General features: G+C 39.9%; 1 protein-coding gene across 13 annotated transcripts in view; it reads right to left on the bottom strand.

Annotated features, from left to right (window-relative positions):
* Positions 1-24512, bottom strand: part of RBFOX1 (RNA binding fox-1 homolog 1) — a 1108850-nt gene that overhangs the window by 241083 nt on the left and 843255 nt on the right. The window contains exon 1 of one of the 13 annotated variants that reach the window (XM_015642733.2): positions 18948-19580. The exons of 7 other annotated variants lie outside the window; for them this stretch is intronic. Coding sequence is in view for 1 of the 6 variants with exons in the window: in XM_015642724.3 (XP_015498210.1) it covers positions 18948-19091 (144 nt within the window). In the remaining 5 variants the exon portion in view is untranslated. Of the gene's footprint in view, positions 1-18947; positions 19581-24512 lie in introns of those variants that run through there. 5 more of the 13 variants (XM_015642732.2, XM_015642724.3, XM_015642730.2 and 2 more) reach the window with 5 other exon arrangements.

The raw sequence follows: 24512 nt of genomic DNA, 5'->3' as shown, positions 1-24512 counted from the left end.
TCAAAATACCACAAACAATAGTTCTTTCCAAATGCTGCACAATTTCAATGAAGTTCAAATAATTTCCTCTTCCTTCCTACACTGGCCTAACTTTCCTGTCTCTCAGATCATAAATAATTCAGGTACCACTTTGGCACCTTCTTCAGAACTTATGCTATGTCATATTTGAACCTTTTAAGTTCAAGTCTCCCATTTCTGACTACCTTTCCTATTGTTCAAATACTCTCCATTTTCTCTTTAGGTTTCTCAGTGGTTTTCTGGTACAGGAAACCCCAAAGCTGAAAGGACAAATTGGTTTCTGAGTCTCCTGATAATTTCCCTCACCCACAGCAACTTTAGATTGCTATCTCTAAAAAAGGATTACCAGACACCAGCACCAGACATGCTTGGGAAGAGAACGTGAGCTGCTGCTGATCAGCATCGCCTGAGGTGATCTGGCATTAAAGGAAATATTGATAGGCAGGAAAAGCTGTCCAGCACATCTTCCCCCACCTTCCCAGCACAGCTGCTGACACTGTTATAACTGCTTGTCTTCCCAAGACTATTTTCACCTTTCTGCAAAAGCCATTTAGGGCCAAAGGCTGTTCAAGAGCACCAGGAGCACCACCCAGGCTCGCCCCTGTGCTGCACATGAAGAACACGAGGAGCTGCTCATGCCAGGTACCAATTCCCCAGCCAGCTCCTCCCACCCTGAACAGCAGAGCCAAAACACAGCACGGGTATTTTACTGACTCCTGAAGCAGAAAACGTCACCCACACAAATCAAAGGTATCTCATGGTCTCATACTGATAACCAGCACAGCAGGTGTCATCACAGTGGAGTTTATTAAGCAGCTCAGTTCAGACCAGAAGAGAACAGGACAAGGATATAGAAACTGTTTAAAACTGGGAGAAACCACCTTTTCAAGCATGTGGGATACAGCATATTTAGAATTAACACATTTTTCTTCTGAACTTAAGGTTTCCATTTAAAATGACATTAGTGTCTAACAATTACATTATCTCTTGAGAGCACAAGAAAAACTAGCAACAGGTCAAGATGAACCCAGCTGATCCTTCAGTCAGAAAACCATGCTTCAGTTCCACTGAAGATCAAATTTTAGCCTTTTTCTTCTAAATATACAATCATAGTAAGTTTGGAGATTTGAAAGATAAATAACTACAGTCCTGCCAAATGCAAGAGCTTCAGACAGAAACAAAAACTTGGGAGACATGTTTGTGAAATTATTTGTAGCCCTGGAGAAATTAAGGCTGTTGCCCTATAGACCAATTGGCCTCCCAACACTTGAAGTGCAGTGTTTCAGTAAATGTTGGTTTCTGAGTACACAGCAAATCCTTTCTGTCTGGTTTAAATTCCCTTTCTTATTGTCTGAGCCATGGGCTGCTGTGGTAGCTCACTGGCTAAAGAATGGAGTGTTAACTTTGCATTTCTTTTGGAATGCTCCCATAAAGACCCTTCTTTCTCCACCTGCACTGCCCCAAAACACATCCTTTTATTACCTTTACACTTGCCATCCTCTTCAAAGGCTCAGTTCAGCCTATTCCTACCCAAGCTGCTACTGTCAACATCTCAAAGATGAAAATCCTCTTTGTCTTGCCTTGAATATTGCACACCTTCACCTCCTAACCAAACTCCAAATGGTGTTGATGCTCTCCTGAAATTGCCTGCTACCAGGTAAGACTCTCTCTAAACATCTATGAACATTCTTTTCCAGCCCTTAAAACCTCCTCTTTGCAGAATGCCACACAAAAACATTGACTGGGGGATGAACTGACTGCCCAGTGACCAATATCCCTGTTCCTCTGCAGGTCAACTTGAATTTGTATCCATTTCTGATTGTAAATTCCTTTGAAGAAAACTGCATCTGGTACAAGGAGATGACAGCAATATAAAAGAACACACACACATTTAAAAGATACATATCTGAATAACTTCACTTTTTCCAGAACTCTGAAAGGCAGGGCTTGCCCTGCTCTACATCTTGGAACCCCTCACTCCCTCAGACTGGATTACTAAAAGATAAGTATTTGTCCCCTGACAGGCAGGGAGAGTGATTTACCCTTCAGTGAGTCACAAGACACATTCACTTCCACAGGTGATAAATGCATGCCAGAGAGAAGCAGCAGGTTAAAACTGGAGTTAAGGGATCCCTCTGTGCCTGGACTTCCCTTGGGCTACCAAGGACCTGTCATCTGCTCTACATATCAAGGCACAAGAGCTGAGGACAGTCTGTGAACATCTACTCTCTGAAAAAAAACCAATCAGATAGGTGTCTTTGAACTAAGCTACATTATCATACCAGTTAGAAAGATTCTGGATCACAATCACATTATTATCACAGCATTTGTGTCAAAATTAAAGCAGGATGAACCTGAAAACTTCAGTTATTTCATGTGCTGTGCCCTGCACTAGGAAGAAGGCTGACACTGGACTGCGAGGTGCCACACAGAAAAGAGTCTCCTAAAGCTACAAAAAGTAGTGGAACACAGCTCCATCGGCCTGCACATGTCTGTTTGTGAAGGAAGCTTCTCTATGTGCCTCCAATTGGCCTGGATCACTCAGAAAAGTTAGCTGCAAAACTGCAGGAAAATCCTGTTGCTTTAAGTAGCAAGAGTTGATTTTGACATGCAGACATCACAACTTATTCACAGCACTGAAGATGTGTTACAAAGTTCTGCACTTTGTTTCTTCTGCCTTAGTGAGCATTGCATTGTTTTCCTTCTCTTGCAGAGTTCCATGCTGGCTTTTATTACATAACTCTTATCAGCTGGATAGCTGTACCAAATCACTTGGATTTTCCCTGTTGGCCTCTTTGAGAACTCCCTCCCTCCCATCTCCAGGCTACTTCACATATCTTTCACTACTCTGCTCTTGAGATTATCTGCATTTTCTAAACCAGCTGAGATTAGTCTCCAATCCATGAGAAATTAAGCAGCTTAGAAAATTTTGTATCAAACATAGAACACTTTCAAGATCTCCTGCCTGTTTGATATTGTGCAGTTACACAGACTAACTACTGAAAATTATGTACATCTTCCACAAAAGATAAGCAGTATCACATACATCTTTAATAAAGTTGCAGGTTGTATGTATATGTATTTCACAAAATATGTATTAGAATCATTCTTGCATGTATCTTCCATAATCTCTTTCATTTATTCTTCTCCTTTGTGTGCCAAATACAGGACCAGGAAATATGTATTTTATTCAGCAGGTAAGGACAGGCTATAATCTTCCCCTTAGGGTATATTCATTTGCAAATATGGCCTAGCACCAACAAAACATTTTTTCTTGTAAATCAGGAACAGAGTGACTCTAACCAATATCCACTCTCCATAAATCCTAGTGATCCCAAGCCATCTTCATCCATTCCACACAGGATTTGGGGCAGTATCTGAGCACTCAACCAGTCTCAGGATCAGTTCATGGCCATATTCTCATGGGCACCAACCAATACCTCAAGGAGCATCTCAGGAATACAGCTCTGTGTCAGAAAACAGATAAACCACCTGCTTGTCACCATCACATCCCAGGCTTTAGTAGGGTGGTGATGACAGAAACAACAGTCACATATTTTTATTGCCAAATCTGGTCAAACAGACTTTTCTTTATTGTTGTAGTCAGGCTACTCTACTGTATCACAGGAAGCTATGACTTCTTCTTGACCCCAATTAGCACATTCATTATTCATCAAAGTACAGTTTTCATTTGCTTCCCTTGGGAACAGCAGAGTATCACTGTGAGGATCTTTCAATACAACTTCACCCCCTTAATACACTCAGGATTTGCTGACAAGTAACAGCTACTTATTCCCCCGAGTCAAGTTCATATTAATAGGACTGCACAGTGAATCATGAGATGGTATTAAACCCTGCCTCCTGCCTGTATAAATACATCATTCAAGCACCCTACCATGCCAAGTGCTACAGTTTGATTGCAGAAACCAGCAGAGGGTAGATATCCTAAGTGAGCAGGGTGCCTTGGAGAAACAACCAGTTCAAACCCCGAAACAATAAAGACCCTATAGGTCTTTAAAGGGATCAGAGGGAATTTCTGTTCACTACTGACAAGTTTCATATTTTCAAGAGATAAAATACCAGGACTTGAAAGCATTAGATGTAATGTAAACCAGAACTCAGCTCTACTCAAGACTGGCAATAGTTTAAGTAGTAAAGTTTAGCCAAGAGCTACAAGCACGGAGAATCTAAGGCAGACAGGATTTGGCTGAAAGCATTAGAAAGCTCAGCTGATAGGAAGCTCACCTCCAAATCTGAATGGCAGAAAGTTAGAAAAGCTTTTTCAATTTCATTGCTACTTAATGTCTGAAGTCAATTCAGTTCCATAGATATTTGCTAACACACATATTTGGAGACACACCCAATCCCATGTTCAGCAACTCATCACCACTCCTAAACTCAGTGTGGGGCCTTACACTTGGCCTATCCAGGCCAAGCTAAAACCTGGCTTTCCCTGAGATGGGTCACATCTCTTCTGCCCCAGCCTGAGCGTCTGTGACTGAAGCCAGATCAATGTCAGTGGGATTGCTGCTCTGGTTCTCTGCAGGCACCTCTGTGTAAAGAGCTGGGCACACAGGAGAATTCATTTGGAAGAACAAAATTCCCTGGATTAAGCTTCAAGAATTCTTCCTGGTAACAGTAAATAGCTCTCACCTGAAAGAATCACATCATATGTTTACTCATCTCCCCTCCCCTAAGACCTATTAAAAAGATTTTACTTATTCATTACACATTCCAGTCCTATGTCTTCTTCAGGAGTCACAGTGGGCACTGAATTCGTGGGAATACTTGATTTCTAATGATGTCTCTCACAACTTCCTCAGGACTATGTAAAGCTGGGGGATCATGCTACTGCTCAGAATAACAGAAGAGCAGAGAAAACACCTGAGATCAGAAAACCAGAGCACTGCTGCATCAGTGCCAGATGGCAAGAGCCTTTCCTGCCACCCACTTTTTTACTTTTTGTCAATTCCATTTGATATACAAAGCAAATAAAGAATGGCCTTTTAAATCTCACCTTCATTTAGGTTTTAATCAACCTGTGGCAGTGCCCTTGGAAGGGACCAGCAAAGGATTGGGATGAATTTGGGCAGAGAAGGACAACAGAAGAGGATTATTCCTGTTTTTACTGAAATCAGTGCTTTAAGTGAATACTCAAGTTATTAGGTAGATATTAGTAAGATTTTTCTTGCTGCAAGAATTAAGGCAAAGTATAAGTAGTCTCCTTCTAAGACCTCAGAAGTTGTCAATTCTCCTGCAGTGCAAGATTAGGGGATCAGACACCAAAAACTGAACTCAAACTCTTTGACTGAGAGCATCTTACCTTCTCTCACACAAGTTTTTCAATAATAATTTACTCCCAACCAGAAGAAATAAAACATCTGGTACTATTTAATAAAGAGCTAAAGCAACAAATACATGTGGCTGAACACCAGGAACAAGTAAAAAGAAGAAATTTAATACTCCTTTGCAAGTTTGAATTTGAGCTGCTCAACAAACATGAACTGTACAAGAGGTTCATAAGACCTGACTCTTGCACATCTGGATTATAAATGCTATTATTGGAACATCTCCCTTGCCTTGCACCGACAGAAAAGCACTACACAGCTGCTTCTACAGAACTGTCAGATTTCAGGGTAATTAATGAGACAACTGGGAGTAGTGGACTCCTACAGAAATTATTTTCAAAGGTTTTTATAATTACCTCATTTTTTTTCCCTATTGATAGGTCTTCTTCACAGCCTCCTTTCTTTGCTGTTTGTGTGATCTGGTACCACTGCCTAACAGTATTTGTGTTTTTCCACTGATCTGTTTGGCCATTCATGGTCAAAGAGCTAAATTTCCTGATTTTTCCTCAACTCTTCAACCCTAATTAGCCCTTTTGGATCCCAAGAAGAAAACACTGGAATGTTTTGTGCTCCCCAGCCCTAACTCCTTGTGAAGCTCTGAGAGTAACCAGTGCCCATCACTCACAGATCAGATGCTGCCTGCTGTAACTCAGCTTCCTTAATAAAGCTCAAAATAGCTTTCCCTTGGAGTTTTTATAAAGCAGTTGCAAAGTTCATTTTCTCTTGGAAATGGGCACACAGGACTTGTACCATTTTAATGTGAACAAACACTTAAAACCATTCTTGAGCAAAATATACAAGAATACACTGACAGAAAATGCAGATTCACTGCATGATGCATTAATTTCACAGCAAAGCCAAGGCTAACACTCTCAGCAGCAGTCAATAAACTGATCTACCCCAGCAGAAATTCTAATCCTGCTTTTCTCACCCAGGAAAATTCATGTCTGCATGGCATGTCAGAAAAAAAGCCTAGGAATGCTCCATTTTCACACAGGCTTCTGGAGACACCTGCCTGGCTTGTTTGGTCACACAAACACAAATGTTTCTTTAAAATGAGCACTTCCCAAGAGACACACCCCACCAAACTTAGCAACAGATATTATAGGAGATAAAAAAATAAAATAAACCCACAGTTCCCTCCCCCACCACTCTCCCCATGCCCAGTGGGTTTCTGGAAACATCTTGAAAATGAAGTTCTCCACATAGAGCAGCACCCTGGAATTCCTTCACTGTGTACAAAACTTAATTAGAAGCTCCTGATTGAGTTTCCATTTGTCAAAACTGCAAGAGTAATTTGCCACATCTATTGAGGGGCATCTACTGACACTTGAAGGGACAGATGTGAAATCCCATTTCAATTCCAGGTAGGTGAGAGGAAGATTAGAAAGTATTTCAGGCAAGCCCTTGCATTAAAAAAATAAAAAAAAAATGAAGAATCTTCATTCTGTGATAAAAATTATGGCCATTTTGCAAAATGACATTTCAGCTAGCACCTGGAACACCACCCCTACCTACCTGTTGGGATGCATACTTTTCCAATAACCATGCTTTTTATACATTTTTTCCTCTGAATTAAGTTTTTTATGTAAATAAAAGGGATGGTTTAGTTCATAGAATCATAGCATGATTTGGTTTGGAAGAGACCTTCAAGATCACCCAGTTTCAATGCTCCTGCCCTGGATAGGAACACCTTCCACTAAAAGAGGTTTGCCAGAGCTCCATCAGCCTGACCTTGAAGTCTTCCAGGGATGAGGCATCCACAGCATCTCTGGCCAGCCTGTGCCAGGGTCTCACAACCCTCACAGTAAAATGTTTCTTCCTAACATCTCCTGTAAACCTCCTCTGTCTCAGCTTCAAATCATCCCCCTTGCCCTGTTACCCCATGTTCTCATAAAATATCTCTGTCCATCTTTCCTGTAGGCTCCCTTCAGGCACTGCAAGGCCACAATTAAGGCTCCCCAAAGCTTTTTTTTCTCCAGGCTGAACAATCCCAGTTCTCTCAGTCTTTTCTCACAGGAGAGGAGCTTCATCCCTCTTATTTCAGTCATCCCTCTTATCTCAGTGTCACCTCTGGATTTGCCCCAAGAGAATGGGTCAGGCTGGAATGTCCCACAGTGGGTGCCAGCTCCCTGTCCCAGCAGGGCCACAGGAGGGTCCAGATGGTTCTGGAATGTCCCCACTGAGGGAATCTCCAAACCCTCTCAGGGCAGCCTGGTCCAGAGCTGGATGCAGAGCTCCAGGTGGGGTCTCACCAGAGCAGAGTCCCCTTTCAAAGGACTTGGAACCACCTTATTCCAATGGAAAACCTGCATTCCTAAACCAGGATCATAGGATTCACAACATTTCCAAAGCCTCAGGAGTCCTGCTGTCAGCAGCAAGCTGCAGCTCTAGAACTGTGGGCAGTAGCAGCTCAGGAGCCGTGAAAATATTACAGACTCATGTTCTCAAACATTTTTAATAGGTGACTTTCTGCAATGATAAAAGCTACAGAAAGTCTAATTTTAGGCTCTGTTCATCATTTGTGTCTGGAACATTTTCTTCTATATTTTATTTTGAGGCAAAAACAAATCACATGCTGGGTAGTTGCAATCTTTCAGTGATTTGCCTTAATGCATCCAGATCCAGTATTGTGGATACCAGTGTTACATAAAGAAACTTCAAACAGTTGACAGGTACATTAAACCAAAACAAAATTAAAAGCCCACGAGCACACAAGCACTTTTCCATCGGGGAATCCATTTGTACAAGAGTCAGGTTCTTCAGAGACATCTCCCTGCTTGTCCAGCACAATTTCCCCTGCCCAGGGAGCACTGAGAGATGTTCTGCCCTGAGAAACATCTGAGAGAGTCAAGCCTTGCCTTCCCCAACTGATGCTTTGGTAACAGCATAAACCTTTACTCAAAAATAGTTCAAGATGCCCAGTGATGTCTCTGCAGTAATAGTTTGTCGGTAGCTGTTTCAGTAATAAATGAAAGTTAATGCACATTTCTAATTTCTGTATTAGCATTCACAACTCAGATGCGTTATTTCAATATAAAATGTATGGTGGAATCAAATTAGTAGGGAGAAAATCAACTCAAGCTACAGAGAAACTAGAAAATTTAAAAAGTGCCAAGGGTCATCACTTTTTTAAAAATAGAACAGCACATATTCAACCAAAAGAAAAGATTAGTGTGCAAATACTAGACAACTAATTACATAATGTACCTTTACAAAATTACATAATTTTGCAGCTTATTTCCCTGTTTGCTGTTTGAAAAATAGATTGTTTAATAACCCATCAAAGCTATCTGTAAACCACGGCAACAATAGAGCAGATGTTGACTGTTGTCTTGTGCCTCACAGACATAATTAAATACAATGAAACACTCACGCACCCAAATAATGGAGGACAAACAAATACAGCAATGCTGCTCTATAAACATAAACCTCATTTACTGGGCACCTGCCTTATATTAATCTGTGATATTTAAACCAGGGAGGAAAACACAGAACAAGGTATTTATTTGCCTGCAGACCACAAAAACTACCAAGAATTCCTCTCAGTATTAGGGAGCTGTAACTTCTGCAATGCTGATCCCCACACTGTTATTTCCACAAAGCTCAGAGGGAATCACCTTTTCTAATGTGACCAAGCCAGGACAGAACTGTTGCATTTTCTGTACTAAAAGGGACCTGAATTTATGATTCTGAACAATCCAAACAGGCTAAAACACACTGAACCTGCTTTGTAATACAGCCTTAAGATGCCCATGGAAAACCATTTGATTGCAAAACACATTCCCTGCAATTGTTTCCCATCCCCTCTCCCAGCCTGCTTTAAAGAGGCAGTGGAAAGCAAAGATTAGGTTCCTTAACCATCCAACCAAGTGGCTTTCTGCTAGGGCAATATCTCATAACATTATTCAATAGTCTAGTTCATATCAAAATTTCAGAGATTAAAAAAAAATAAAATCTTTCTTTACCTTCATTTCTATAATCAAATCTAAATGTGTATTTTCTTTCATAATACTAGTATTGCTCCACTATTTGAAAAGGATGATTACATAAATCAATACAAAATTAAGAACCTAAACCTGAAGTTGTTATTAAGAAACAGAGTTTCCAGGAAAAAAAAAACAACTTCAAAAATTACCACTCATGTATTGTAGAGGAACACTGAAGCATATTTTGGCTAATAAAAACAACAATTATTTTAAAAGTATAATGTTAAATAAGTGTTATTATTTGTTTTTATTTTAGGTAAAGAATATAAAACTGCTTTGCTTACTGCCAATGTGTTCTGCCTTTATATTGTATTTAGTTATTTCTAAGAAACAAGACAGAATATAATGTGATCTGCATCTCTTTATGGTAATAAAACCATGCTAGTCTCCTTCCATAGACAACAGCATAAAGCATAAATCCAAATGGAAAACAAATGGAAGTATAATGCCACTGTGAAGCAAACCAATCAACCCTAAAACAGCTGAGATAGATCTCATCCAGTAGTTCATTCATTCTTTATAGAAAAGAAATGAAAATATTCCTAGGTGTATCAGATTAAAAAAAGAAAAAAAACAACCACCCTCAGCAGCTCTGAAAGGTTGTAAAGCACTAAATTCCTTTGATTTATGAGGCAGCGTCCAGCACACTGAGCAAAACAACTCAGCATGGCAGGACCCTTTTCCCTGCAATTCCTTTATTAACACAGCCCGGCTCTGCGAGGGAACAAAAGCAGCGGTGCAGGGTGTATAAATCATTAATACTCTGTGTGCAATGGCTGAATTTCCTGTGTGAGCTGGGAAGCCTTCCTGCACAACAGGGATTTTGGGCTTGGAATTGGCTGCTATGAAATGTACTTCATCATCCGCCGTGTTTGACGCTTCCCAATAGCTTTGTACTTTTCCTCTCCTTTTTCTCCCCCAAGCCCAGCAACTGCAATAGAAATTTATTGGATTTTATGTCTGCAAATAAAAGGAAGAGAAAAGCAGGAAAGGAGCAAGCAAACCCATTTAGAAGCAGAATCCTTTTCCCTTCATTTGAAGATGGGTTGTGTGCAAATAAAATCCAGTACTCACAAATTAATTTGACGTTTTAATAATTTTTGGTTTACCTTGCTAAACTGAAAAAAAAATGGCAAAAAATCTAATCAAAGAGGGTTTACACCTAAAAAGCAAAAAAAAAAAAAATCAACTATCTCAAAAAATGTGACTCCTCTCCAAATTAAGTAATGTTCTATTGGAGCATTTATTTATTTAAGAACAGGCAGAAAGAAGGGCACAAGAACTCCTGAACTCCACTGCTCTGGTGTTTTTACTTTTGGTGTATCAAAAAAGTTTTCCAAAGAGCAACAGGCACAAGTGCACGTGCCAAGCCTGGTATTCCAAGTGAAGCTGGAAGAGATGGTATGGAAGGGAAAGGGAAAAATAAACCAAACCCCTTGGAACTGCAGTTTCTGAACGCTCCCGTGTTTCTGCAGCAAGACACGCTGAACTTGGGTAGGGAATAACAAAACTACTTCTCCTGCCTCTGAACTATGTGCTATTCAACAATGGCAAAGTTGAATGTTTTCCCAAACTTTGAGATGAAATGGCAAGTCATCTTCATGAAACATTCTGTGCTCAAACATTCCTTTTGGGGCTAAACTTGGGAAAACTAGAGAGCATGAGAGACAGAGGAGTGCTGAAAAAGCAGTCTCAAACCATATGCTGCCCATCAGGGAGAATGGCACACATTACAGAGGTGACTGAGGATGCAACCAGTGCTGCAGCCAGGCCAGAGCACAGCTCCAAAGGTGCCCAGCACCAGCACCACCAACCAACATCCATCGCTGTCTAAAGCCATCAATATTTAAGACACTTGGAATGCAGCTTTGCAAATGTGAACAAGCTGAAGTCAGAACAGGGAAGTGTTCCAGTGGGCCATTTTACACTTCTGCAGCCATCCAGCAGACTGGAGATTACAGGAATAAGGCTGCAATGCATGCAGGAGTCCCTCTGCATTACACAATAATGACATTCTGAACGGAAATAAATGAAGCCCCTGCAGTGCTATTCTGTCAGCTTTTGAAAGTAAATAACTTCACTTCTGACAAGACATAGACATTTTTTTCCTCCTCCTGCCACAGAGCATTAATTGAGCCATGCAGCCATGTAACATCCCAGAGACAGGACTAATACATGACGAGGAAAAAAGCTTAAGGAGGGGACACACGTGGAATCTATGGGCTGCCTAAGTTCTTCTCACCCCCAAATTTTCACACTAGCTCTGTTTTGGCAAAATCTTCTTCTCAGGGAGAACTTTTAACCTTGTTTTTGCCTCCCCTTCCAATGTTTACTTTAACTTACTTCAAAAAAATGCTTAAATTTCACACTTCATGAAAGATTGTGCATATCATAAGCTTATATTTTAAAACTTATCTTTCCTTGTTTGTAAATTAAGCTTCATGCCTACAATCAATATCTGTAATTAACTATTTCATGTACACAAGACTTTGTTCACAACAGAGATCATGATGATGGCTATAAAATAAAATATGGCTATATAAAATAACCTGCTATTAGATGCAAAACCAAAAAAGTGATCTCTAAAGCTACATCATAATTATAATAAATATTAGTGCAAGTCAGTAAGGAATTGAGGCAAGGCATATTAGAACTATAAGTATATACACAAAACACAAATATGAGACAACAGTATAAAATCTATGTACAGTTACAAAAAAATCATATTCAAGATGTTATAGTTAGGAAGAGCAACAATTTCTGGTGCATTTTGAAAAAGGGTTGAAAGGTAAATTTAAAGATGGCCCAAGATGAAAGCACTTGCATTCTTATTCATGAGTATCTGAACATCTTAAGTATTTCAATTTTGAAATACCACAGAATTTTTCTTTCCATATCTGGAGGAAAAAAGTAAAAATCAGTGACTCACTGTGAACAAAAAATAATTCACTGTACACTTCAGTTCTTACTACAGTAGCTAATTTTGATTCTGCCTGTGCTCAACACAAGGAGAAAGAGCAGGATCAAAACACTGTGAGATCTCTCCACAGCTGGAGCCTGCTCTAGTGCAAAAGACCAAAGGCCCAGCTACAACTAGTCAGGATAGCACAGACATTAGATATGCTATTTTCTCTAATTAAATTCACTGGGCTGCTGCACTGACAGAGTGGGAGGGGAAGCAAAATGTAAAAGAAGTCAATGGTGCTGCACTAGGCAACTCGGAGGGAAATGAGCAATGCCAGCAAGGAAATGACAGGAGGTTCTCAGGAGAGCTCTTGCTCTACACATCACACTTTAAAACTGATAAATCAATCGCACATGCACCTTTAAAAGGCAGGAAAGCTTGAAGGATTCTTAGAGGGTGTTGGCTTCTCCTTTCCACCAACATTATTCTAACTCTATAAAACAAGGTGATAAATTCCAGTGTCACAATTTTTATCACTTTCATTTATACCACCTATTAAATACTTCAAAAATATTTTTAGCAGGACTAATATTAACATGAGCATGGTACTTATTTACCAACTCAGAAATGCACACCTTGAAAACCAAAACCAAAATGTCAGTTTGGCTTTGAATGGCTGTGGTCAAAACAAATCTAAACAAACTGAAATATCTCCTGGCTGCCCTGAGAAAAACCCCTGCTTACATAACCACCACACACTTTTCTTGGCATAAAATACCACACCACATATATTTTTTTTTCAGAAAATATCCATCCATCTACATATTCAGCAAATATAATAAATGGGGATAACTTACAAATAGTTCACAATGGAATGTCCAGGCAGCCCTTTTCAGATAAAATGTTTTAAAATGTTCAAAGAGGTCACTTAAGAGAAAAACAATGGTTCTAAGCCAAAAATATTCACCTGCTCCTGTCACAGAGAAGCTCCTTTCCAACTGCTCTTGCTGTTAAAGTCCAAAGCAGCAGGTAACCTTCTTAACAGATTCTTCTGGTTTGTTGAGGGGTTTTTGTGTTTGGAGTTGGTTTTCTTTTTCAGGTTGGGGTTTTTCCCCCCCCTCCTTCTAGTATTTAAAGAGGAGAGTACTTCACTAAAGCAGCTCCTCTCTCGCTTTTGTAAGACTGACCTTGTTTGACAAGGCTGGAGTTCAATGCCCCAAACCAGCTCTTGTTCAGAGTGAGAGCTGCACAGCACTCCATCTCTAAGCCACTTTTCATTAGCCTCTGGAAAACAACAGAGCAGCTCTTGGGAGACAAAAGATATGTAAACATGGAAATTTGGCTTCAATCACAGGTGGAGTCACAAATACAGCTCTCGAGTTTATTGGTGAGTACCAAACGATCTTATTTACCCTGATCAGGATAAACAGCAAGACATCATTCCCAAAATCCGCATTAACAGCACTCCTGGACGCAACAGCTGCACTCCCACCTTTTGAGTTCTGCTTCATTCATACACTAAAATTCCCTCAGAGTGCCACAGTGCCCCCTTAGGTACAAATGCATCCACAGGATACAGTCTGTAGCATGGGAGTTCCTTTTTTGTTTTACCAGAGTGCTATAATTTGTCTGACATCGCACAGCCTTTTACCCTACACATATGAATAAACAAGCACTGTGTTTCTCTTGGGGCAGCCAAGCTGGTTAAATGAATCAGAAAACCCTGAAAATATTGCCTACCCTCAGTCCATCAGCTACTGGACAATTATTCAAGGCCCAGCTGTAAGAAAAACAGATGGCCAGTGAGCATTAGTACCGTGGACTTCTTTGCACTCATGCAGTCATAAGAAGAGGTTGTACGTTCTCACATGAAAATTGCCATGAAATAGCAGAGAGAGGAACAAAATCATGCAAAGACTCCAATTTATAGGAGAACAGATGCTTAAAATTCTCAAGAACTCAAGTCAGATTAACTGATTTTACAGGAGAACCACAGAGTGGTTACTATAAACGGACTAGGTAAAGAAAGGCAGCGTTCCCATGATTGGTTTAAACAGTGTCACCATAAAACATCACTTATTGAATTCAACTGACATATCTGAACCTTTGGAGGGTCACCAAAGTATTAAATGCAAAGCTAGATACTTAGAGCTGTAACTGCAATGGTGGCATTCAGCAATTGATGCGCTTTTGAGCTATTAAAAAAGTTAAACTGTGTCCGGGAATTGTTTGAATTGTTCATCCATTCAATTCTTTACACAATTTTAGCACAAAGATAATCTGTTCTAATCCTTATTCCATTATTGACACTATTGACTACATCAATTGAAAATGCTACCAAATAAATCAACGCTAAATTAAGCCATGAAGAAAGAATGTGATAAAAAGTCTTTCAGACTCCGATAAATCATCAGATCCAGAAGCATGACATAAGGAACTGAGAGGGGAATTCAGCTTTTCTCCATAGCCATAATGCTTAAGGCCCAAATAAAATTACACTAATTTACCATGTAAGCAGTAATGGAATAGCTGGGGTAGAGATGGCAGGTTTTGTTGGTTTCTGCTTTGTTTTCATGGTGGATTCTTTTCATCATTGATACGAGAGCCGTACCATGAACTACTTTGTTAAAGACAGAAAAGGTTGATATTGAAGTTTCAGTTCAATTGTTTTCGATCTGTGAATGTCCACTATGAGCAATTGCTCCATTTAAGAGGAATTACCCTTTGTACAAACCACTTCACTATTTAAAACAAAGCACATCTATCATCATTAAACAGAAAAAAAAAAAAAAGAATAGCAATTTTAAAATAACGACAGCAGCATTGTACACCATGATGTGGAATATTTCGTGATGTTTCAGAACAACAGTTTGTTTTGTCACTTTCCTCTAAAAACCCCAGCAGAATAACCAGGAAAACAGACCACAGGAAAACACAGCTAAGCCTCCATTAATATACCCCAAATCCCAATTTACCAGTGGTCAACATTTTGCTGCAAAAATTACTTCAGGCCAGCATTTGATGTAAACTTTTGGTCAGAAATTTGGTTTTGCATTGATGTGTCATATTAAGGAGAAGAGAAGTGTGCAGCTGTTTCTAACCCATGAAATGCTACCAAAAGATAGGGTGTGCTACAAATGCAATTTCCCTTCTCCTGTATCCTTAAATATTGACACTAAGGAAAATTCACCCCCAAATGCATCCACACTTTCCCAGCTGGCCCTGTCCTTACAGTGACGCAGTGAAAACTTCCAAGGTAAAGCCCCACGTTCTCCCTCTGTTCATTGCTGACACTGACACTGTCACTTGGGTTGTGATGTTCTTTGAAAAGCCACTCTGGATTCCCATAGTTAGAACCATCTCATTAAGAAAATGTCCACATAATTTCAGACCATTTCAAACAAGTGACTCAAGCATTCTTCAGTTTCTCTTGGCTTTTTCAAGTGAATATCTTATCGAGAGCTAACCTATAACATGACTTAGGCCTCCGTCCTTTATTAGTTTTCAACTTCATTTTCAAGAGTTAAGCTTGAATATTTTTAAGCAAAGCATCCTCCATGCATAAACTGTTTTTTTAAAAAAAAAAATCAGTTCCTCATTTGGTTGTTAAAACATGACACACTTGTGTAAAGGGAAAGATATCAGAGCAAATACTCAAGTTTCTGACACTGCAAAAAGCAGTAGAGCACTTCTGTAGTACACTGTGGAAAATATTTTATCCATTTATCCTAAACAAACCGGCCAAGCGATGTCACTTCTCAAATAAATAATGGCCAATTTTAAATCACTACCAAAACACAGATTTTCCCAAATTATTAATTCAGCTCCACAGAAAACCAGCATCCTCATGGCTATGAGGATAAATAAATGTTTAGTAATGAAGAGTGGCTTGCCCATCTTGAGAAGAATGTAATGCCTTTCGCAGACTTTCAAGAAAGAATTTTAAAACTTCATGCGACAGAATACAAAAGTAGACACATAAAAATAAGAATAATCATCTTCCAAAGTTCTAAATAGGCAGCAAAGTTTAACAGCTGAGAGCTCAGTTGTAATACAGATGTCTGAGGTGATTTTAATTGAGGTGCAAGTGAGCAGATATATCTCAAATGGAATTTTTAGAAAGAAAAAAAATACTTGATAGCTTCACATAATGTCTATTTACTGCTGGTCACAGGTTGCACAGGCAGGGGGGATTCACTAGTTATTAAGTTGCCACATAAAGCTTTTAGGTCACCTGTATTTAAGATCGATAGACAACTTGATAGAGAGAGAAAAACATTTACAGTTCCACTGAAATAGTGGTATTTGCACTAAACATACAAACTAAGTATTTTTGTTTGTTTGCTCTAATCTATCAGGGAAAAAATAGAAAAAAACCCAAGTAGATTGTCATGGTAAAAGTTTATTAATGTTTTTCAAAAATAACTTCTCATTCCTTTACTGTTTAAAACCAGAATCATGTTATATTGGCTTTGCAGGTGATGTCAACTCAGTCCTCTCTGCCTGGCTAATTTTGAGATAAAGTAGCATTGCTTCTAAATAAATACTTAACCAAATGCATAAAATAAGAGATCATATCTGAATTAAGAATATGATTATCTGATTATCTGACTCTCTAGGAATTCAGAATAACTAAAATGCCAACCAGCAATCAAAAGAAGCAACAAGCACAGAATTTTGAACCTGCCACAATTTTCATCGTAAATTTATCAGACTTTTCAACCTGTTATATAATTGTGATTAGTACAGGCAGGATGATTCCAAACTGACAATAGGGTGAAGGAGATGAGAAAGCAAACACTTTTAAAAAACACTTTCAGTGTGGCAGTTAATCCACTTAAAGAGTTAAAAATTATCCGCTAGATACAGCGCGTTGTAAAGTGCATTAGCAATCACTTCTCATCTTTCTCTCAGATGGAATAGATGCAATTGAATTCCCTGTTTTAAAGTATTCATTAGAGTTGCACAGTTCCTTAAACCTTAAAGCAATGCCATGCTATAGATATGTTTGCATCATGATACTGCAATATCTCACTGAGGAAGGTTATTAGAGCACCCAGCCTCATCTTTGTTATCCTTTATCAGCTCCTTGTGTGGCCATGTTGACCTCTCACCTGAATTCCCATTTTTCCTTTCAAAAGCCCTGTCTTCAACATAAAAACTGTTCTTTGACAAACTCAAAACAACAAATCCAGAACAAAACACAGGAGTACATTCTGTATGTAACCACTAAGTGCACAAGTCACACTGGATCATTAAAAGCTGATCTATAAATTCCCAAAGCAGATCCAGAACACAGAACTATCATGAACACACATTTTAGTTATGGCATGCAAATCACTGAAATTTAAATACATCATATTTATCTGATGCAAATTTTAATTGCAGACATATGAATCCCTCCCACATACATGGATAATCTAGGGCACATGCAAGGATCTGTTATTATGCACTCCTAAGCTGGAAGTCAGAAAATGGTTTATACTACACTACACGAGATAAAAAAAAAAAAAATCTACAGAAGGGTTTATACCTGAAAATACTGAAGCTCTCTTCCTTCAGCAGTAACAGAAAAACAAATATCCTCAAATAAAAATAAGCTTTAAATCCATTTTATCTAGTCTTTAGGAACAAAAAGAAATACCGTACATCTTTCAGGCATTTGTGAATGCAGAAATAAAGTTAGAGACTTTCAGGGAAGTCAATATGCACAGAAACTGTTGTAGTGGAAGTTGGAAGAAATGCCCCTATTTGTTACAGTAGGCACAAGAATATTTTTTCCTCCTGAAGTTTCAATAGAAGTAACAGAATGAAGAGGAGTAATCATTTTTGCATGACAACATATTTCTGTCTTGGCTCTACACACTTACTAGATGTCTCTGTAATGGTGGATTCAGTTATAAAATAGAGCAGGATACAAAGATGATTCCAAAATACTAGTTAAAAAAAAATATGGTATTATCCAGTTATTTCACATTATAGCAGAGAGGGAGTACCAAATATTAAATAATTTAGGAAGAGAGAGTAGGAGGAAATATTTTTTAAAAAATCCTCTCAGCAAAATGGAAATGAAATTAAAAAAAAAGAGTAGAAATTGGTATTGTTTTGCTGATACCAAAACATTTTTTTAAACCCAGTCCAATATACTTCAGCGATACAAGTATTCTGCACAGATATATCTTTATAAATCATCATTTTCCCTGCGAACTAAAATCAGCTTGGCTTTAATCAGCAGCATGTTTTAACACAGACTTAAAATTCCTGCCTTCAAAGAAGGCTTAAACAAAATTGCCATTGGGCACATTTACATTAGAAGTATAATTTATGCCTGCAAGTGAATAAAGAGCAGTCCTTTATGGCTGAAACTGCTACAGCATCCACGAGAAATGCAGACACAGTACTGTGTTAAATATCTATAAACATCACCGACAGAGACAGCAAAAAAAAAATAAAATAAATAAACCAACACCAAAATACCGGAAGATATGCGAAGGCTCGATGCTCTGCTAAAACATATTTTCTACTCACTCTCACATTCCTAAGTGCAGGCAACAACACTCGCTCCACACAGTGGGAGACATTTATACAGTCTATTCACACAGAAAAATACCTCCCCGACTGCAAATCCCCCAAACGACGCTGACAAAGCGAGCGCTGCGAGGAAAAGGAAAAGTTAAGCAAACTTACCTGCTGTAAGTACATAAAAGTCAAGGCACAGGAGAGCTGGGGACACATGCCCACATTCGGCAGTGCCACGCAGGTTGCACCCGTAAGGGGATGCTGCATGGTGTTGCTCTGAAGTCTACGTAGAACAAGTGAGGGGGCTTGCATGCAAGCACGTTTGCCCTATCTTGTCACTACGGGTTGGTTGTTGTTTTTCTTTTCTTTTTTTTTTTCCCCTCCCTTTCGATTATTTAAATAAGAACCGCTGTTTCTCCAACGCCTTTCCTCTCCCCAGCGCTAAGCCCCTACATTCGTTTGTCAGCTAAGGCAACTTGGTAGGTTTAAACTACGATTTTTTAACAGAGAGGAAAAAAAGAAGACACAGCCTGCAGCCTATTGATGAGCAAATGGAACTTCCTCAATGACAGAGAGCTGAAGCTTGTCTCACAACAGTAGCTGCTGACTAGGGGAGAGAGAGAGAGAGAGACTCAGAGAGGCTCAGTCGGCTGGTGCTGATGCTGCACAGCTTCTCATTTGTCAAATGGGTCCTAGGGCAGGGTCTTTACCACTCACCAAAATTCAAATACTGCATTTTAAAAATCCCTGGAGAGGCTAGGAAAGGAGAGAAAGTGAGCGTGCTCCATCGCAGGCATCCATGAGATCTGGGCAATTAGTGTCATTGCCCAGCTGGGACTGGATGCCTGTTATGATTCTGCACGCACACAGACACACTCACACACTTCCCCCCTCCCAGGACACCTGACTGGAAAAGGGCTTTCCCCTTCTAAGAACACAAGTATGAAGCACAAAGTAGGAAAGGGAAAGAATCTTGGCTACTCAAGAGGATTCCAGCAAACCCACGGCGCTATCAGCACGTGAGCTTTTTTAAAACACAAATTAATTTTACATCTACATTTCATTCGCTCTCCAGCTTCCCAGAGAAGCCTATAAAAGCATTACAGTCAAACTGTGCAGGAGCTGTGTAACCACTGCAGCAGAAACACTGGGAATGAAGCAGGATTCTCTGGCATACTGTGTCTACTTGACTGGGGGGAGGGGAGCACACTTGGATAAAGACTGTATCTTAAAATTGGTCTAAAGCCCATCTCATCTAAAATTACAAATTTATTTGACAGCTAGTCAATCTATTATCAAGGACTGCCCTATCAGGTTACATGGAAAAATTACATTTGCAATTTTCAGAATTTAATGTTTACTTTCTACTTTGAGAACGATACCTCAGAATTAGTATTCCACTCTTGCCAGCTTTTTATTCACCCCCCCCCCCTTTATTTTATGGAGTAATAATTATTCATTAGTAGATCTAGTTAGTCTTTATGTAATAAAGTAGGATGTGACCTGCAAATCAAATAATTTATACTACAGCTTGTCCTTGAGGTCCTATATTACAGGTCTTTTTTTTTTTCCTGAGATACAACTCAAGTATAACAGAAGATATTACTATTTTTAATTAGAATTTGACAAATGAATTAAATATTAATTCTTCAAGAAAGAAGGTCAAACCTCAAAGAACCACCTGAGGTTTTGAAGGGGTTCCTTCTTTATAAAGGACTCTAAAGAAGATTTGAAAATCACCTATTTTATAGGATACATAATTCCCACAAAAACACAGCTGAGACCAAGAGTTTAATGCTAACAACAATAAGCAAATAACCCACATACAGGAAAAGTCTATTTTATCAACAGCATAACTGGTTTGATATAAGATCTACCCTTAAAAACAAATAATAGTCCCCGCTTAACTGGAAACAGAATCAAAACACGTCACTGCAACTCAGGTGCTACATTAAAAAAAATCATTTCTTTTTCATTCTACATGTGCTCACACATACCTGCACCCACACAGACCTCAGAGACTGATTTAGATCCACTAAGTCTTCTTCATGCAAAACTGAACATTTTCCAGCAGAATCAGTTATTATGTAATTTTCTTTCTCAAAGAACAAGCAGTCAATGCAACCAAACCGTAACTCGGTAATCGACACCAGGACAATCATGCACAAAGTTACAACACAGGAATTGGCTTGGGCTTAGGAAACACCCATGCTGTTGCAGTTTATCATGGACTCATCTACTAGAACAGCCCAGATTATTTAATCACAAAAAAAACCCCAAAACAAACCCCCATCACTGGAAAAAACCAAACAAAAACCCCAAACCAGCAACCAAAAAACCCCTCATGGCACAGAGCGAGTGAGGAGGAGGGGAAATGAACCCTCTCTGTGCCCTTTCTCCTTTTTTCATTCTTTCTCTGTGCCTTAAGCAGCCTCCTGTTCTGACAGGAGTATGCCATGCTTTTCTTCATTCTTTTTCTTTTTTTCCCAGCCCAGAAAGGCTGTTATTCTGCAAATGCCCTAAGCTGAGAGAAGTTTCCCCTCAGTTCAGTTTCATATGAAATACCATAAATAATACATGGCACATTAATGAGACCTTATCAGCATGTTTAATGAAAAACAAATACGTTATGTAAGGTAACCAACTCCTTCTATATTATGTCAAAATCAAAGGCAGCATGCTTCCTAGCCAAACAGTTTGGAACTATATAAGTCTATCCAATTTCCCAAAGTGAGCTTCTGGAACGTGGTGATGGTCAAGCAAAGCTTCTTCTGTCTGTTGCACTATTTTACAGCTAAAAGGACATCCATAAAACAGATTAAATTCTTAAAAGCAGTGTGTTGAACAATTACTTCAAGAGAATTTAGCACTGCCAATGTAGCTAACAGTCATTGTAAAAGTGAATTTCTCATTGGCCTTTTATCCTTAATTTTCACCCAATTTAAAGTCAGAAAAACATGACCCACAAATCCTGCCATTTACATAATTAAATTATTCAAACAAGAACAGCAATATCTTAACTATCCAAATCATCTATACACAAACAATAAACATACATAATTCAGCAGTGTAAGAGACCAAAAAAAGAAACACAATTCTTTAGCCTGATATATGCTCCTTCAAGAGATGCAGAGAGGAAAGTCATTACCAATTTTCATCCCTTCCAAGTATAACTTGTCATTATGTCTAAAAAGAAAAAAGGTAACAAAGTGTGTTTTATTTTTATAAATACAAAATCAATGTCTCTTCTTTAAAGCCATTTCCTTGTTTACACACACTTTTGTCCCTAACCCAGCCCATTAATCAGCCCCACAGTCCCAGTTATGGCTATATATACCCTGAGTGCCACCACTGAGTGCCAAAGGGACACGAATGGCTGTGCACAGCCTGACCTTCCCTGCCCCTGCACAGGGACAGTGTCCCCTGCACAGGGACAGTGTCCCTGGAGCAGCACCACACACTCCCCCAGCCACACCTCACCTGCAAATTATCAACAACTCCATTTTCCCTTCTTTCTGCCACAACCAGAGTGTGCAATTGCAAAAACACCTTCAGCACGTGATATTTCCCTCCATCCTTCTGCCCTCTTGGGTCAGGAGCTGAACTCACCCCACGCTCAGCTGCTGATGTTATCAAGTTCCTATCAATTAGCAACAAATACCAACATTTTATGAGAAAAAAAAAAGGCCAACCATCTACACTGCCCACATCAGCCTCTGTGGGAGTTCCTAGAAGCATTCTAGGAGATAAAGCCTTCTTCCACACTGCTAATGGATCCACCTGAGATGCAATGACACCATGAGAGGGAACAGTCCCTCCTCCAGCCTCTCTGGGTTGCCCATGTCATGGCTTATGGCAGAGGCAGAGAACTTGCACACAGGCACCTTCTCCCCACATCCATTGAGAACACCATTTGAAAAATGCCACCAGCAAAGCCTGGGTCAATCTTGAATATGCAATTGAAAAGATGAAAACAGAGAAGCTCTGAAACAAAGAAGCAAAAAGGACCAACAGCACTTCTCACATAGCTGATTTACAAATCCAAACCCACTTAGATTAGCAGTGCATCTGTTTATTTAACGTAACACATTCTATTTAAAATCAGCCACTCAGTTTGTTGTGACCTGGTAGTCAACTTCAAACTCAAGTCCAAATTTTGCATTTCCAGACCTTTGACCTAGAAGATGACCTTTGGAATGACCACAGCAGACAGTCTAACATTTAAACCATTTCCATCAAGTAAAGGAAGGCTCCAAAACGCATCACCTGCACCACCACACACCATTTTACACCTCAAACTCCTCTCAGTAGTAGCCTGCCTTAAGAAGTTCACACATAGAGGAGACATGCAGTATTCCCAGTATTGTATGCCTCCAGACATCAAGTGTTAGAAAAAATAAATCATGACTGCATGCTCCATGTGAAGAAGGTAGTTTCTTCTCAACTTTATAAAGTGGTTGATGCGACAAAAATAATTCAAGCAAGTGGCACAGAATCTAATAGTAGAGCAGTCTTTTCTCTATCCTAACGCCTTATCTAACACCACATGAAAAAATAGCTCCTAGGACTTGAAACCAAGAAAAGCAGCGTATTATAAAATTGAATATATCAGTAACATTTTCATAATTACTATAAATTATCGATATCTCTCCCTGTATTTCAAATAGTATTCTATTTTCTGTAGATATACTATATCTTTTTAAAATAAAGTGGGGTAATATAGCAGATTTTTTTTTAATACTCTGTATTGTCAAAAAATTTTAAATCAAAGGGTTTCCTCTCTGGTCTCGTAAACTAAAAGGCAATATCTCATCCTTCCTGTGGTATTTTCTTGTCATGACTATCCCTATTTCTAATACCAGGTTTATGTTAAGATTGCTCTCCTTTAGTAGGTTTTTGCACAAAGATCAGGACATTACAGAGGCTCGTGCTTACCTCAGGCAAGTAAGAATCACTAATTTTCTGTTTCTATTAAGCACGGTGTTACATCCATTGACTTCTCCAGTACTTCATACCCAGTCTCTCCAAAGCCTCTGTAGCAGAGTTAACCTCTTCAGCACCACTCAACACACCTTTCACAAGCATTCAGCAATAACTAGATTTTTAACAACAGCAGCAGCCAAGAGCCTTTATTTCCACCAATGTGCTCGAGTGGTGGGGGAAGGCAACACAATAAATAAAATGTTCTGCCTTTAGAGAGTGAGGGGCAGCTCCGAGCAGAACGCCTGCGTTCCCTGGCAGGGGTGATCCCCCTATTTGGGGGCACTCTGTGGGGAGCCCGGGGGGCTGGAAACAGGGCTGGAAAGGGCTGGGAACAGGAGCGGGGGGCGGTTCGGGTGCGTGCGGAGCGCGGCCGGGAGCGCTCCCGCTCCGCCGTTCCGGGCGCTCCATCTAGCGGAGACACCGCTCACTCGGGGGGACACGGCTGTACCGGGGGAACACTGTTCATTTGAGGGGGGACACACGGCTGTACCGGGTAACACGGTCACTGGGGGGACACACGGCTGTACCGGGGAACACTGTTCATTTGTGAGGGACACACACGGCTCACTCGGGAATCCTGGTCATTGGGGGGACACGGTTCATTTGGGGGGGACACGGCTCACTCGGGGATGGAGGGACACACGGCCCGTGCAGCGCCCGGACACAGCCGGCCCTCGCTGCGGACACGGCCCCAGCAGCGGCATTAGCCCGGAGCTCCCCGGGGACCGGCATCCCCGCCTGCCCTCGGCA

Source organism: Parus major, chromosome 14 (genome assembly GCF_001522545.3).
Source record: "Parus major isolate Abel chromosome 14, Parus_major1.1, whole genome shotgun sequence".
NCBI classification, from domain to species: Eukaryota; Metazoa; Chordata; class Aves; order Passeriformes; family Paridae; genus Parus; species Parus major.
This window is presented reverse-complemented; position numbering and strand designations above follow the sequence as displayed.